The sequence below is a fragment of the Erpetoichthys calabaricus genome, chromosome 2, assembly GCF_900747795.2.
Source record: "Erpetoichthys calabaricus chromosome 2, fErpCal1.3, whole genome shotgun sequence".
In the NCBI taxonomy this organism is placed as follows: Eukaryota; Metazoa; Chordata; class Cladistia; order Polypteriformes; family Polypteridae; genus Erpetoichthys; species Erpetoichthys calabaricus.
In genome coordinates, this window is record NC_041395.2 from 137,451,988 (window position 1) to 137,467,592 (window position 15,605).

The following is a 15,605-nucleotide window of genomic DNA, read 5'->3' on the forward strand; positions in this document are numbered from 1 at the left end:
TGGAGCAAGGTATGCTTTTACAAGGGATGGGAGCATGTACTGATACAGCTCGTTGCCACACCCACCACATGACAAAAAACATCAGGATCCCAGATAGGGACCTAAGTGTAGTCGTGCCTCAGCACCACACTTGTCCAAATGGAATGGAACACTGTGAGGTTTCTTACAGTGGATGGAGTGCCAATCCTGCCACCAACCCCCGAGTTTTCCCTGCAAGTTAGAGGACCTGCCTGCAGGGCTGGATGCATGTTAACATCATAGCCAGGACCGAACAATTGCAGGTTAAGTGCTCAACAGAGTGGAATCACTTCTGGCATTTACAGGTTTTGAACCGGCAACCTTCTGATTGCTGGCACAGGTCCCTAGGCCTCAGAACCATCACTCCGCCCTAAACTTAAAAGAAAGCCTTATCCTGAACCAGAGCCAGGGACTTGCATCCAGGAATCTATCCTAGAGACCAGAGCCAAGGGCCAAGAGAGAACCAGGGCCTCATCCTGAAGATACAGAGCCAGAGGCCTGACACAAGCAGAGAGATGCAGAGGGGAGGACAGAAGCATCTTACATGACTCCGAGCCCTAACCTGAAATAAAGAGAGGACCCATACAGTGACATGCCTTGATGCCCTGTAGTGTTAGGGAAGTGAAGTGCAGAGCAAAGCACACAACCAAGGCAAAGAGTTAAGAGTCAAATGGTTGCAAGACAAGACCCCTCCCCCCCTCATGTCATCAGGAAAGCAAGCCTCAATGAAAAGGTACCAAAGTATGCTTTTATTCTGCCTTTAATGTAGATTTTTTTTCAAAGTCAGATTTTCTGGTTTGTTTTCTCTACCCGAAGACAGTAAAAGAAAAATAGGTTAGCATGGATAACAGTGCACTTCAATGAACTGGTGCGTTCTTGCATTGTCACTGTCTAGACAGACCCTCGTTTTCCAGGATTCAGGCTACAAAGAACTTCAGGTACAAGTTGCAAAGAAGCACATGTTTTACTATGTTTTTAAAAAAGAATATCAATTCATTTAGATTTTATACAGAATCCTTCAAGGACAGTTCTCTCTCAAAAAGATGCGCACAGATATTAAAATTAGCAGTACAGTCAAGTACTAATTAAAAAACAGGACATTAAAAGTTCACTGCTTTGTTCTTACAGCTTTATGGAGACTGCCACGCAGTGATACACATTAACAGAGTATCCCGTGAAATCCTCTTGTACAGCTATAACTGCACTCTCATACCACGTAAGTTACTTTTCCATTACTGTCCTTGTGTTTTTTTTTTCTTTTTTGTGATGTCATTTTTTTTAATAACAGGCCTATGTATACAACTGAATTCTAACAGCCTAAGTACAAATCCTGGATGGGGAGCTACCCTTGGCAGGGCATGACCCAGGAAGGAACTCCATTAAAACATTGTTAAAATTACTTAACACTATAATAAGCATAAAGCTTGAACTTAAAAACCTGAAGTACAGTTTCAAATGACATTTGTTTGCCCTTTGTGGTATTTCCCAATTATCTTTCATTGATAGAGTCTCTTGTCGTTTTTATATTTCTGCAGCTTCAAGCAAAACTGTCTTGTCGATGTGTCCAGACTGCCCCCTGCGAGTCTCTAAAGGAGGTGACAGAGTGATGGGTCACGCAAAACAAACACTTCTTAAATATAACAAAGAAAGCAACCACACCAAAGTATTTAATGTGAAAGAAATTTTAGGTGGCAGCACTCAGGTAATATGAAATGTTCTGGTTGCCGCATCACACTGTACAGTATAAATGAAAAAAAAAAACCAAGTTAGATGATAGCGCTTCTGGTGATTCAGTAGTGCTAGTTTAGGTTTTTTCTCATTGGCCTGCATTGTTTTGCAATATTTATCATTAGCACAAAATTATCAACTAAAAGTTACTTACAGGATTGGATTCACATTGACAACTAATGTGTTTATTCTATATATTTGATTTGCTAGGTAACAAATGGCATTTGTTATCTGAATATCAATAGATGAGAAAGAAAAGTTTGCTAAATAATTTGTAGAATAGGTTCAGATTTGTGATGACCACATAAACAATAGAACTCAAATAATTATCGTGTTGCATGTCCACATAGTACAATATTATCTCCTCAGGCCTCTAGGAGGCACCACTGAGCCCCAAACCCCAGGCACAATTGCACAGACAAGTCCCACATCCACAATCAATGTTAATTTAACAAAGTACCTTTCCATTGTTTCCATTTGTTCTCTATCTACTATTTATTCCTCACTCCTCCCAGACAAGTGTTGCCCTTCCCTGCTGCTGACTCCAACTCCCTGGGCCAAGTGGAGATTTTTCTTTTAACTCCGGACCCAGGAGTATTTCTAGTATTTCATAATCTGTTGCCTCCTGGATACACTTCCGGGCCACGCAAGACGCCAATATCTTTATCCGACAGCTCCCCCGGCAGTCCCCACAGAAACCAGCAGGGCAGGCCCCTGGGACCACAACTCCCATGCTACCCTGTAGGCACCCATACTTGGGCTTACTAGATGGAATGCTGCCACCCAGTGTACAGGGGGACACTGTGCCCACAGCAGGCAGTTACTCATTGTCCTGACCTTCTGGAGACCCAAGCACAATCAGTGTCCTTTCGTGGTTGCTGGGATATCAACCCAGTGTAGCTGCTACTGCATTGTCTTTCTGTGTTCATGTCCTGGCACAGAAGGAGAATTTCTCCGTACCCCCTTTGACCTTCCTTTCTCCAGGCCCACCCGACCAGGAAAGGGACCAGGATCCATCCCGGTAGAGAAACCAGTTGGACCCTCACTCTCCTTAGAATTGCAGGATATTTACTGTATCAGAGTTTTGATGTTATTTCATTATTATAATATATATTAATCATTTTAACACAACACATTTATTATGGGTTGTGCAGTACTTTTCATGCTGCCTCATGGGTCGGTGAGCATGGATCTGAACTAGTTTCCGTCTATACATGTTCTCCTTGTGTTCTCCTTGTGTCTGTGTGGGATTTTGCCTGGTTGTTCACATCTTCTTCCGACATCCCAGCCATTGATGTTGCGTAAGTGGGCACCTCCATGAGTGGGCTCAGCACCTGATTATGCCAACACAAGCATTGGCCCTTTATGACACTGAATTAAACGAGTCTGATAGCATTATTTAAAATAACAAGATATATTTCTTAAAATAATGAAATGTTTATCTAATGCTTTTGTGATAATGGATATATTAGCTTGATGTTACTTAATAATCATAAATAAACAAAAATAACATACATTAACAAGATCTTTACAGCATAATATCTAATAAAAGGATATTGAACTAACAGTAATGAGTATTTATATTATGATTTTGAAATACTATGCTACATTAACAGGGAGCACGTTGGTTAGTATTTCTCCCTCACAGCTCCATAGACCCAGGTTCTGTTCCCATCCTGTCTGTGTGGATTTATTCCCACCTCCCAAAGACATAACAGTAACATTGATTAGCTACTCCAAATGTACTCAGTGTGGACACACACATGAATGAGCCCTGTGGTGGACAATTGTGAGATCCAGAGTTGCTTTTTGCATCAAACCCAAATCTTCCAGGTTCAGCTCCAACCCCAGATGAAACTGTCCTAAAACACATAGAATCAAAAGATGGATGGCTGTTCTAATGCAGAGACATGCGCAGAGCAGTAACAAAAACATGGAGTTTTTGTCAAAGATAAAACTGTTACATAATAAGATTTTGCTTCAGAAATGTCACTATAAGTTATCCAAAAAAATTATATTTTTATGTTGTGGAATTCAACTGTGAATTTTACAGAAAGCATATTGTTGTTGAATATTATTCATCCAGCTGATTGCTAACAGAAAACATGGTTGTGTTGCTTAAACATTCTGCCTCTTAAATTCTACTGAAATGTCAAATCATACAAATTTGTAACATAGCTGTCTTTCTAATTCAACAGCTTCTTGGCTCTAATTTTTATGTTAAGTACACAGTCTATGAAACGGGATGCACTAAAGAAAACCTGTCTGAAGATTTTATATGCAAAATTGAAAATCCTGTCAAAGTAAGTCAATCTTTTTTCTTTAAGCTAACTAGGGGGCTTCGCTCGCCCACCATCTACCCCCTCGCATTGTGAAGGAGGGGGGGCGCTGAACACACACTAAGGAGATGCAGTCGGATCAGCTGCTGGCTTGCTGCTGCTGCCGAGCTGCGTGTTCTACTTGTTGCGCTGCACATCAATCATTTAAAAGCCTGTGCAGCAGCTGCCCTTTTGTCTCACTGCCTTCTCTCACAGGACGTTAAAGTGTCTCTTGAGAAAATCATGTATTGTCTCCTTTCAAGCCTTCCAAGATTTTTTTTATAATAGAAAGAGACATTGGCTTTAGAGCAGCAGTCATACTCTGTAACTCTTAAGGTTCATCCCTGTCCTTTACTGGACTCCTTTCCTAATTGACTTTACCTGTCCCCTCAATGCAGTGTGTGTAGTAACCATGATGAGTATTGAAATTACATTTTTCATTACTTTGAAGCAATCTGTTTCTACCAAAACAGTTTTTAAAATGGCTGAATAGACGTTATAGCTATAAATAACGATGCATCCTGCTGAATGACAGTAGGAGTTATTCTCTCCTGATTTTGTTTTTAGGTAATTGAGAAATACATTATAAATTCAATATGCACCGGGTGTTGAATAGTCACAAGATAAATTCTGCATTAACAAACTTTTACACTAAATATTGTACATGGGAACTGCAATGGTTTTGGCTCCTGGTCCAAGGCTGTTTCCTGCCCTGTGCCAAGTGCTGACAGGTTTGGCTCCAGCCCCCTATGACCCAGAATTGCATTAAGAAGGTTTGAAAATGTTATATTATTACATCTGGTGACCTGCAATCAGCTGGGATCTTATCCAGAATGAATTACTGAACTACTTTTGGAACATGGGGTTTGTTTCCTTAATACTTAACAACAACTATGAGTGTTTACAAAAATGAAGAGATGTGAATTCTAAATTTCAAAGATGAATAGAAATTGACAAATGAAAAAAAAAACAGTTACAAAATGGAACCAGAGTTTTATTAAACACTCGGATTAAAGGAAAATCTATTGACACACTGATGCCTCAAGAAAGTATAATGTTAACTTTAGCTATCTGTGCTTCATATGTCCAAGACAGAAAATGAGGCATGATTATTGTGTATTTACTGCTCTACTTCTTTATGCTACTATTAATCGTATTAATAATAATACTAAATAGTTTATTTTTTTCAGCTTATTTTTCTCTGTCAATAGGTCCATGGGGAGGTTTAATAGGTTAATATCATGATCTGTTTGTAGTTTGATGAGTATATGACACTGCCTTTCTGTAAGAATTCAGGTTTTCCTATATAATTACTTTATAATATTTATGTATTTATTTAGTTGTTTATTGATTTATTTTCTAGCGATTTGGACTCTGCGAAGGTTCAGAAATGATAATTGCTGCAGGGCCGACTCTTTCAGTGGATTGTGAAATCTATGCGACAGAGGTAATATGCTAATTCTCAAATATGATTCAAATAAGAATACAACAGCTCCTCAATGAACCACATGAGCTCAGTGGCACTTGAGGGATGTCGAATAAGGAAATATAGGGAAGGAGATATAATGAGAAAAAAGCAACAACATAATCAAAATTTGTTTCTTTGTCCTATGCAGACCAAGCTATAAAATACTCTAGGGGCAGTTGTTTTGAACTTAAACAATAGAGCTGTTTGTTAATCTCTGCTTCCCAACACAGGAAATGTGGTCTTATAAGCTTTATTAACCTCATTGGCATTAACCCAAAGTGTTACTCGGGCTCAGAATTCTATGTAATCACAGTTAAGCCTGAGTCAGACTTAGGGTGACACATAATGATCAACTCTCAGGAACAGTATTATGCTGCCAATCTAGTGGATAAAATAACTTCATTCTACAAAGAAATTATGTATATCTCTATGTGTGTTGCCACTCTAATGTAGCTCATCAATATTCATGAGTGGTGTGGAGCCTTCAACCAAAACATAATGGAGTGTAAACGATGAGCTTTAAATCCAGTTTTAGAACATACTGAAACTGAACCATTAGTTGAATCAAGTGATAGTAATGACAACATGAAATGGTCATTAGACGTTGACACGGACACTGAAACTGATGCATAAGGCACTGTACAACCAAATTGGCATCATATGCCTGGTGAATTTGGTCACCTGAAGCCTCACTGTGGTGCAAGAAGGTGCCTGGTAAAAAGTCAAAATTATTGTGATCAAGTAGAAAGACAATAAAGGTGTTAGTCCAGTAAGTACTGTTCACAATTGCAGCAACTGTCAACAATCAGGGGAATTCAGGGGAAATGTGAAAGTCACTAGGCCTTGCTCTGTGATAATAATAATAATTCTTTACAATTATATAGCGCTACTACTCAAAGTGCTTTACATAAGGAGTGGGGAGCCACTTCAACCACCACCAGCACCACCAGCATCCACCTGGATGATACAAAGGCAGCCAGTTTTGTGCCAGTATGTTCACCACACATGAGCTATTAGGTGGTTAAGGAGTGAGATACCCAACTCGAGACAGTAGATGATCAGGGTGTCAGAATGACTAGGCCAAGGAGGGCAATTTAGCCAGGCAATGGGATACATCCTAATCTTTAGTGACAACAGAGAATCAAGAATTCGGCACCATTCTTACAGCACAGTGTCCCCGTCACTGCATTGCAGCATTGGGATCCACATACAGACCACAGGGTAAGCACCCCTAATGAACTCACTAACACCTCTTCCAAAATAATGCAAACTTTTCCTAGTTGGTCTCCCATCCAAGTACTGGCCGGACCTGCTTAGCTTCAGGTGAAGTACCTTCTCTGAAATGCAGGTGCTAAGGCTCCTGTAGTACCTTACAATAACACAAGGGGTGCGTGGATCTTAAAGATCAGGCACTGTCATTCTACCCTCTCATGCTCAAGTAACTAAAAATATTATAAGAAAAGTGTATTAAGAAAAATACTCCTGTTGTCCCAATTGCCACATCGGACTGTGCATTGCTGACACACAGGATGTGTTCTAAATCTGCATCAGTACAGACGTGAACACTAGACATGCCCTTCCTTCTGTACTTATGTTGATGTTTTCATATTTAAATGGTTGTGTTACACATAATAACATTTTTCCTTTTAAAAACATTTCACTGCTTCTGACATGTTTTTCCAGAGATAAATATTAACACTAGTCTCCTTAATTACTATACGGTGCTGATTCCTGGGTGTACTACACCCTGTGACTGGGGAAGGCAGACCAGAGTATGCTGAAGAAATGTTGCGATACCAGCCAAGTCACCACTTTTTATAAACAGAAAAAAAATTGCCATTTGGGCACACAAAGAGAAACTAAAGTACCCTCAGACAGCCTTATGCAATCGTAAGAGTTGTCTGAACTCTGTCCTCCTTGGTTGTCAGATCAAGATCTGTTCCCACCTTCCAGGAGCAACCTGGTTTCATGGCGTCTGTACTGGAAGGAGTGGTGCCTTATTGAGCATTGTGGGTGGAGCTAGGTGTCCTCCTTGGGTGGCTTTTCAATGCTATGGGGAAAAGGGAAGATGATGTTAGCACCAGTGCCCCCTCACAGCCTGGAAGGTGGTCCCCAGGCAGACAAACATTTACCAGCATGTGTAATAGGCCAAACCTGATTGGCCTTGCTGCCAACTTTCCTCCCACATGGATTAGTTGCCAGTACACCATTCATGAGCACCACTAATGTGACTCTAAAGGCAGGAACCCTGCACCAACCTTGCTCTTCATAGAACACTCTGCAGGTTGTCCTCACACACTTGCTGTCCCAGCAAGGGGTTACGCACCTTTCCCATCCAATAAGGTAGCAACTATTCTACTGCTGCTTTATTCCCATTCCTTAAGTAATATCCAATGTTCCAAACTGTACAAGGGATTTATTTAGACTGTATTCTTTAGAAATAAAAAAGTAAAGAAATCTGTTTTGCTGTACTGTGTATGGTATGTTATTGATGAAAAAAGTTCTTGACATTTCACTTTGCATATCTCAAAAACACACTGTGCTCAAAGAGGGCTACGCACTAGGTGGACAGTAGACAAACAGAAAAACTCACTTTTGCTGTCACTTTCTCCAGTGCTCCTCTTCTTGACTTTGTCTTGATGCTCTATAAACTCACTGCTGACATTGTTTTAACTTCACAGAGGCCAGGTATCACTGCCTTAGCCTGCACCCTCTGTAAGCGTCAGTAACTCTAGGCTGCCTCTTTGGCGCGGTATGTCATGTCTTAATTCATTTGTAACAAGGCTTAGTGGCTTCAGACTTCCCCACTCTGTGAGTAGCAGGTAAATAGTGAGGATAAGAACGGCAGCAGTCTCTTATGGTATATTCATTAACTCTAACACCATGTGAGTGCAGGACATGATATACACAATATAGATACATACCGTATATGTATGTATGTTTATATGTGCAAGCATGTGTTCATACTAATTTTAATATTTCATTTGTAGGAAATGCCTAATATCTGTCACATGCATGGTCATGGACATGGCAGCAGCCATGAGCATGGACATGACCACCATCATCATGGACCTGGGCATGACCACCACCATCATGGACCTGGGCATGACCAATCCCCTCATGGACCTAGGGAAGGAAAAGAAAGAGAACAGCAAGGAGGGCATGGTCATGATCATCAGGATAAGCACAATCATGGACACAGTCATGAAAGCGGACACAAGGATAAGAACGATCATGGTCATGGACATGGACATGACAAAAAAGATAAACACCATAAACATGATCACCAACATGGGCATGATAAACATAACCATACACATTCTCACGGATCTGGTAAACATGAAAGTCATGAACACAGCCATGAGCATGGCCATCACAATCACACTGATGACCATGCATGTCGCAGACCATCTATAGGCTCTGTGCTCATTCTTCCCCAGACATCTGATCCCATTGATTTGCCAGAACCTATTGTAAACCTTCCAGAATTTGCCAAAAAAGCTGACATCCTTCCATTTCCTGACCAAAGAACAAGTTCTAGCCTGTGTCCTGGTGAGTCAAAACTGCCAATAAGATGGATTTCAGAATTCAATCCAATACCTAAATAATACTAAATATTGCATGTCCTGATTACTGTTGTTTCCAAATTTCTGTATGTTTGGGCATGTGAAAGTTCAAGAGCAAGAATTAGTGAGGCCATCTGTAACAGTGAAAATTGTCATTTAAACATCAAAAATAATAAAAGTGCCTTCTGGGATATGCATCAACCATCCATAGCTTATTGTTGCATTTGTTTCCTCTGCATCCACATTTTCATTCATTTAACTTCATCCTGGAGAAATTGAGTATTCAGTAGATCCAGAAGATTTGTAAATCTAGGCTGAATTATTATAATGAAAATGCCATTTTGGTCTTGTGTATTTACTTGAGGTTGGAGAATCCCCATTAACACACATATCGGTAAGAGCTGAAAAAAATGGAAGTGAAAGAGGCTCCCCAGGTCCGATGATGCCTCTCCCCTACTTAAGAACCAGATCCATAGCCTTTCATTGCAACCAACCACATAAAAAATAAATTAATAAATTCTGTCTTTAAAAAATTTACTAAACATCCTATTAATGCAGGACTTATGAGAATACAAATATATGTTGATTTAAGCAGTATTAATAAGAATAAGTTAATTATTAAAAATAATTCAGCATTAATAAGAACTAGGGGGGGTTGCCTCCTTACACCTGGTTGTGCTAGGATAGGTTCTGGCCACTCTGACTCTTAAGTTGACTAAGCAGGTTTGATCATTTATGGATAAATTCAAGAAATAAAAGTGTTTTGCTTGTATAAGTCACACATTGCCATCTCTCATCTATTGTGCCACTCAACAGATTTTAAAAACAGTCCAAACTGCTAGTTTCCCCTTTACATTTTCAGGTGACATATCTGTACAAACTAACCTCCTTAGCTTTAGACCCAAGCATTACATGAGCTGTGAAAACCATGCTAATAGCGTTAGTCCCGAGTGTCACTCTGGCAACTGTACAGATGCATCTTGCGTAAGCGTCAGAACTGAGAATCACTTGCGCTGTAAAAGTGCTGTCTGTGCTGCCGTTCTTTGGAGAAATTATGTCTGAGTGCGGGTTTTCATTGATTATGAAATATCTTCACTTTACTAACAATGAAGACTTTGATGGGAATAGCCATTCCAGCACCCAAAATGAAGAAAATTTGGGAGATATATCAGGCAATTGTAGTAGAATTTCGGAGCGTTTACATTCCGGAATGCGATGTTAACATCGATGAAAGTCTCATGGCTTATAAGGTCAGACTGTCATGGATACAGTACATCGCGTCAAAAAGAGCAAGATTTGACATAAAGCTTTACGTGTTTTGTGAATCTAAAACGGGATACATTTGGAATTCTGTTCTGTACACAGGGAAAGGGACAATGTTTGATCCAAAATACAATCAGAACAGCATTACTACGTCATTGGTGCTGACTTTGATAGATGTTCTGCTGGATCAAGGTTACTGTGTAACCATGGAGAACTTTTATACTTCGCCAGAGCTATTTGACATCTTGCTACAAAGAAAGACTGACACACATAAAACAGTGCGTCCCAACCATTGTGGCATGCCTGAAGACTTTGGCAGAAATAAATTACAGCGAAGCACGCTAGTAGCTTGGCAAAAGGATAAAGTGCTTGCACTGAAATGGAAGGACAAGGAACAACAACAACAACATTTATTTATATAGCACATTTTCATACAAATAATGTAGCTCAAAGTGCTTTACATGATGAAGAAAGAGAAAAAGACAAAGTAAGAATTAAAATAAGAGAACACTAACCAACATAGAATAAAAGTAAGGTCTGATGGCCAGGGAGGACAGGAAAAAACAAAAAAAAACTCCAGATGGCTGGAGAAAAAATAAAATCTGCAGGGGTTCCAGGCCACGAGACTGCCCAGCCCCCTCTAGACATTTTACCTAACATAAATGATCAGTCCTCATTGTATTCAGGGTTCTCATGGAAGGACTTGATGATGAAGGTCACGTGATGATGTTTGTCTTCTTAGCACTGTCCAAAATACAGCTACAGTCATTGTACAGGCAAAAGGCAATAAGCAGGTTATGAAGCTTTGTGCTGTGGTCAACTACAATAGCACAAAGGGTTGCGTAGGTCATGCGGATCAAGAACTTACTTTCTATCCCGTTATGCGGAGGCAGCACAAGAACTACTACAGAAAGATATTTCGTCATCTGGTGGAACAGTGCATTTGGAATGCACTTGTCTTATACAAACAAAACGCTGGCAAAACTTTATCTCATGCAAACTGTACATTCCAGCTTGTAGGACAAATCATTGCCACACATCCACTGTCCACACTACCACTAAAGAGACGCGGTCAACCCAGGATATCACGGATCATTCCAGAGCGTCTTATTGGTAAACATTTTATTTATTATATCCATCCAACAGAATAAAAAAAATGGAATCCAACTCATACATGTGCAGTGTGCTGTTCAAAAACTGATAAATCTGGAAAGAAAATCTGAAAAGAAACACAATGTTATTATTCCGACTGTGGTGTTGGATTGTGTCTTTCACCATGCTTTAAGATTTGCCACACAAAGGACTCATTTTGGGATTATATACTGTTTTGGCATTATTAGCAGTATTATTATTACTGTTTTTATTTTTGCTATTATTGTTCATTTAATATTATTTTTATTCATCATTACTATTATTATTTGCATCACTATTATACTTTTGAGATTTAATAAAAATGTAATTTTTCGTGCCAAAAAAAATGAAACACTTTTTACATGTTTTTTTGGAATAAATAAAGTAAACACTAATATTGTGCAGGGAGGGGAGACTCCATCCATCCATCCATTTTCCAACCCGCTGAATCCGAACACAGGGTCACGGGGGTCTTCTGGAGCCAATCCCAGCCAACACAGGGCACAAGGCAGGAACCAATCCTGGGCAGGGTGCCAACCCACCGCAGGGGAGGGGAGACTGCTCCACAAAAACTTTTTTTTACTAGATATACACAGTATTTTTGCTTCTATGTGAGAGAATTATGAGACCAGATTTGAGAAGCTTCTTGATAAGCTATTAGGATAGCATAGCTATTAATTAAACAAATGAACCTGATTGACATAATGATTTTATTTGCAAAACAAAAAATGCAATTCACAGAGTTAAACAATTTACAGAGACTTACCCACATAACACAACTGCTTTATCCACTTCAGAGCCAGAGCATGTTAAAAGCACTGTACTGTGTGTAAGGCAATAAAAGGAATACTGGAGTACCTGAAGCAAAATGAGTCACCATTATCTACTAGCCCTAAGTCAGGAATGTGAGAAATAATTTAGTTGATATAGACAGACGGTCACTCCTGAACTATTAAAGGAAAGGGCTGTTCTGTGCCATCATGTTACTTTTACAGGTTTATAGAATCATTATTATTACTTGTTCAGATTTATGTTGGTTTTTTAGGAAAAGTGGTTTAAGAATTTCCAGTTGGGCACATTGCTATTTGCAAAGGCATGGCTCATTCTCGTCTTTTTCATTTTTTTTCTTCCTTTTTTTAAAGTTTGTTTCAAATCGCTCTCTGTTTGTATTGTTTTTTGCAAGGGTCTCATAACTTTCAACAGTCATCTGATTTCATTTTAATGATCCCTCAACAGAGACCTCTGTCAGCTCATTTCCCCAGGACCATGCGTAAAATTAACTTCTAATAATGTTCAGGCAAGTTTTTTTTTTTTTGCATTTTTAAAAAACATTCATTTCATCAGTGCAACATAGTGTTTTACTCTCTTTGTTTGTTTCTCACCACAGGGCACAACAAAACAAGGACTCTCCACCAACTGTGTGGTATTTGTTTTAATGTTAATATATCACATTCATATATCACTATATAACACAGACAAGACTCATTTGTGGGATGATATTGAAATGCTGCCTCAGATGTATACAGATGTTTCTTTTGTTACCATTTCTCATTAAGAGTATGTCCTCTATTTTGTGAAGGGAGCTCCTTTTGAAGCAGATTTTTGGGAAATAGAAGTGAATAATGCTATACTGTGGTGAACATTCACAGAGTTTTGATGTTTTTATTCTATAGATGGACATGCAAAAAATCAGAAGATGGAGGTGCTTAGTACTTTTAAAGAACTACCCCATGCCATAAGCATACATAGTGTGACTATTATCATTAGTGTTTCAGGTGATAACATTTGAAATGATTTGTTCTTATGTGTGTTCCCAATAAATGCAAGGTCAGAGGAAAACAGAGAGGCAGAGGAAGAGAAAGAGAGCAGAAAGATACAAGGTATATGTACAGGATTATACCGCATTAAAATAACACTTCAGATATGCTGCATGTAGATATTTATATAGTCTTTTCAGTGAACAACTTCATTAATGTTGTGTTTGTTGTAATAAGTGGATGGTGGGGAAACATATATCAAGAAAGTTGTCACTACAGTACACTACAGTAATGAATCGGATTGGGTGGGTTAAATTCAGTGCACTGTACTTTAAAAGAGCTTTTTATCAACAGCTGCTACAAGTCCAACTAGACATCTTTTATATCAAGTAACACTGACTGGTTACAAACTATTACATGCACAGTACCAAAAATAAATTCTCTCTTATACAGTATGTGTACATTTTTTTTTAAAAAAGCCAGCGGAACAAGTAAGGGCAGCAGTTATCTATCATCAACAGACACAGAATAAAAGAATCCGCATTTATGGTAGACAGATCCACAAACTAATGCCAACCTTGTCTTGCACTTTTTAGGTCGATGTAACAATCAGTTTTAATACCGACCTGACCACTCACAGGCTGGAGCTCAGTAACAGTCAGAGCATAACAAAATGAAGTAACACTTATTTTGCAGCTGTACATGTATTTTTAATTTTAATTACTCTATTACTAGGGGTGGGGTTGGATTTGTTTTCAATCCTATTTTTGTTTTGTAAAAATTGATCTATTTGTATGGAATGATTACAATAAAATCCATAAAATTAAAAAAAAAATTACTCTATTACTTAATAATAGGAAAGAGCTCATGATGCTCTGCAACAATGGAAATAAACCTTATAAGAGTCTGCATGACTTCAACATTAGACATGTGATGTGAATAGTAAGTTTACATTTATTATTTGAACAGAGTATGATTATATTCTGTCTTACATGTCACATTAGCTCCAATAAATAAATAAAGTTAAAATTTACCTCAGACAGAAGCTTAGCTCTGGGCTAATTGATTTCATTACCAAAAACCCTGACCTGTGAAAACACCTTGAAGTGAGTATAACACATATAAGAGGTAAACCAGTGTATTGAAAGTGATTAAAATAAAGGCATTTGTGTTTACCTTTTTTATAAGAAGATAAAATTAAATACTGTACTTCTACAGGTCTGATAATGTTTAGCATTCACCCCTCCAGCAATACTGATTTGCAAGCAGTAATTACTTGCAAATTAAAATCTGTATTAAAAAACAAAAAGGAAAATGCTGTCATTCATTTTGAAGACGCAGAGCAGTTTGGTGAAGTCTTTTCCTTCTTTTCTGCCGTTGTGAAATCCACACCAGCAGCCAAACAATTACCAGATGAGATTGCCTTTACTTTTGACAAGCTTCTGTCTGAGGTAAATTTTAACTTTATTTACTTATTGGAGTTAATGTGCTGCGGTGGGTTGGCACCCTGCCTGGGATTGGTTCCCTGCCTTGTGCCCTGTGTTGGCTGGGATTGGCTCCAGCAGACCCCCGTGACCCTGTTTGGATTCAGCGGGTTGGAAAATGGATGGATGGATGGATGGAGTTAATGTGACATGTAAGACAGAATATAATCATACTCTGTTCAAATAATAAATGTAAACTTACTATTCACATCACATGTCTAATGTTGAAGTCATGCAGACTCTTATAAATAACTGTACATGTTTAGCTGGGGGCGGCACGGTGGTGCAGTGGTAGCGCTGCTGCCTCGCAGTTGGGGGACCTGGGTTCGCTTCCTGGGTCCGCCCTGCGTGGAGTTTGCGTGTTCTCCCCGTCTCTGCGTGGGTTTCCTCCGGGCGCTCCGGTTTCCTCCCACCATCCAAAGACATGCAGGTTAGGTGGATTGGCGATTCTAAATTGGCCCTAGTGTGTGCTTGGTGTGTGGGTGTGTTTGTGTGTATCCTGTGGTGGGTTGGCACCCTGCCCAGGATTGGTTCCTGCCTTGTGCCCTGTGTTGGCTGGGATTGGCTCCAGCAGACCCCCGTGACCCTGTGTTCAGATTCAGCGGGTTGGAAAATGGATGGATGGATGTTTAGCTGGGTAGCATGGTCTACATTACATTGATGCGCGAATGTCAAAGTTACAAATGAGTAACCTGTTGTTTAAATCACTTTTAATGCCTCAGGCAACAATCGACAGTCTTGCAGGGGTCCACTCCTTGTCTCTTGAATCAGCAATGGAGTTGTACCCGTGTGGCGGTAATACTATTAACAATTACATTCAAATATATTGTACTTCTCTCAATTTATGATTGCAATAGTATCATCTCTTGATA

At 39.3% G+C, this 15,605-nt stretch overlaps 1 protein-coding gene across 1 annotated transcript in view; it reads left to right on the forward strand.

Annotated features, from left to right (window-relative positions):
- Nucleotides 1-9,304, forward strand: part of LOC114646387 (fetuin-B-like) — an 18,006-nt gene extending 8,702 nt beyond the window's left edge. Inside the window, exons 4-8 of the mRNA XM_028794563.2 lie at nt 1,147-1,234; nt 1,554-1,720; nt 3,945-4,049; nt 5,428-5,511; nt 8,523-9,304. Coding sequence (XP_028650396.1) covers nt 1,147-1,234; nt 1,554-1,720; nt 3,945-4,049; nt 5,428-5,511; nt 8,523-9,140 — 1,062 coding nt within the window. The 3' untranslated portion in view covers nt 9,141-9,304. The remainder of the gene's footprint in view (nt 1-1,146; nt 1,235-1,553; nt 1,721-3,944; nt 4,050-5,427; nt 5,512-8,522) is intronic.
- The last annotated feature ends 6,301 nt before the right edge of the window (nt 9,305-15,605 follow it).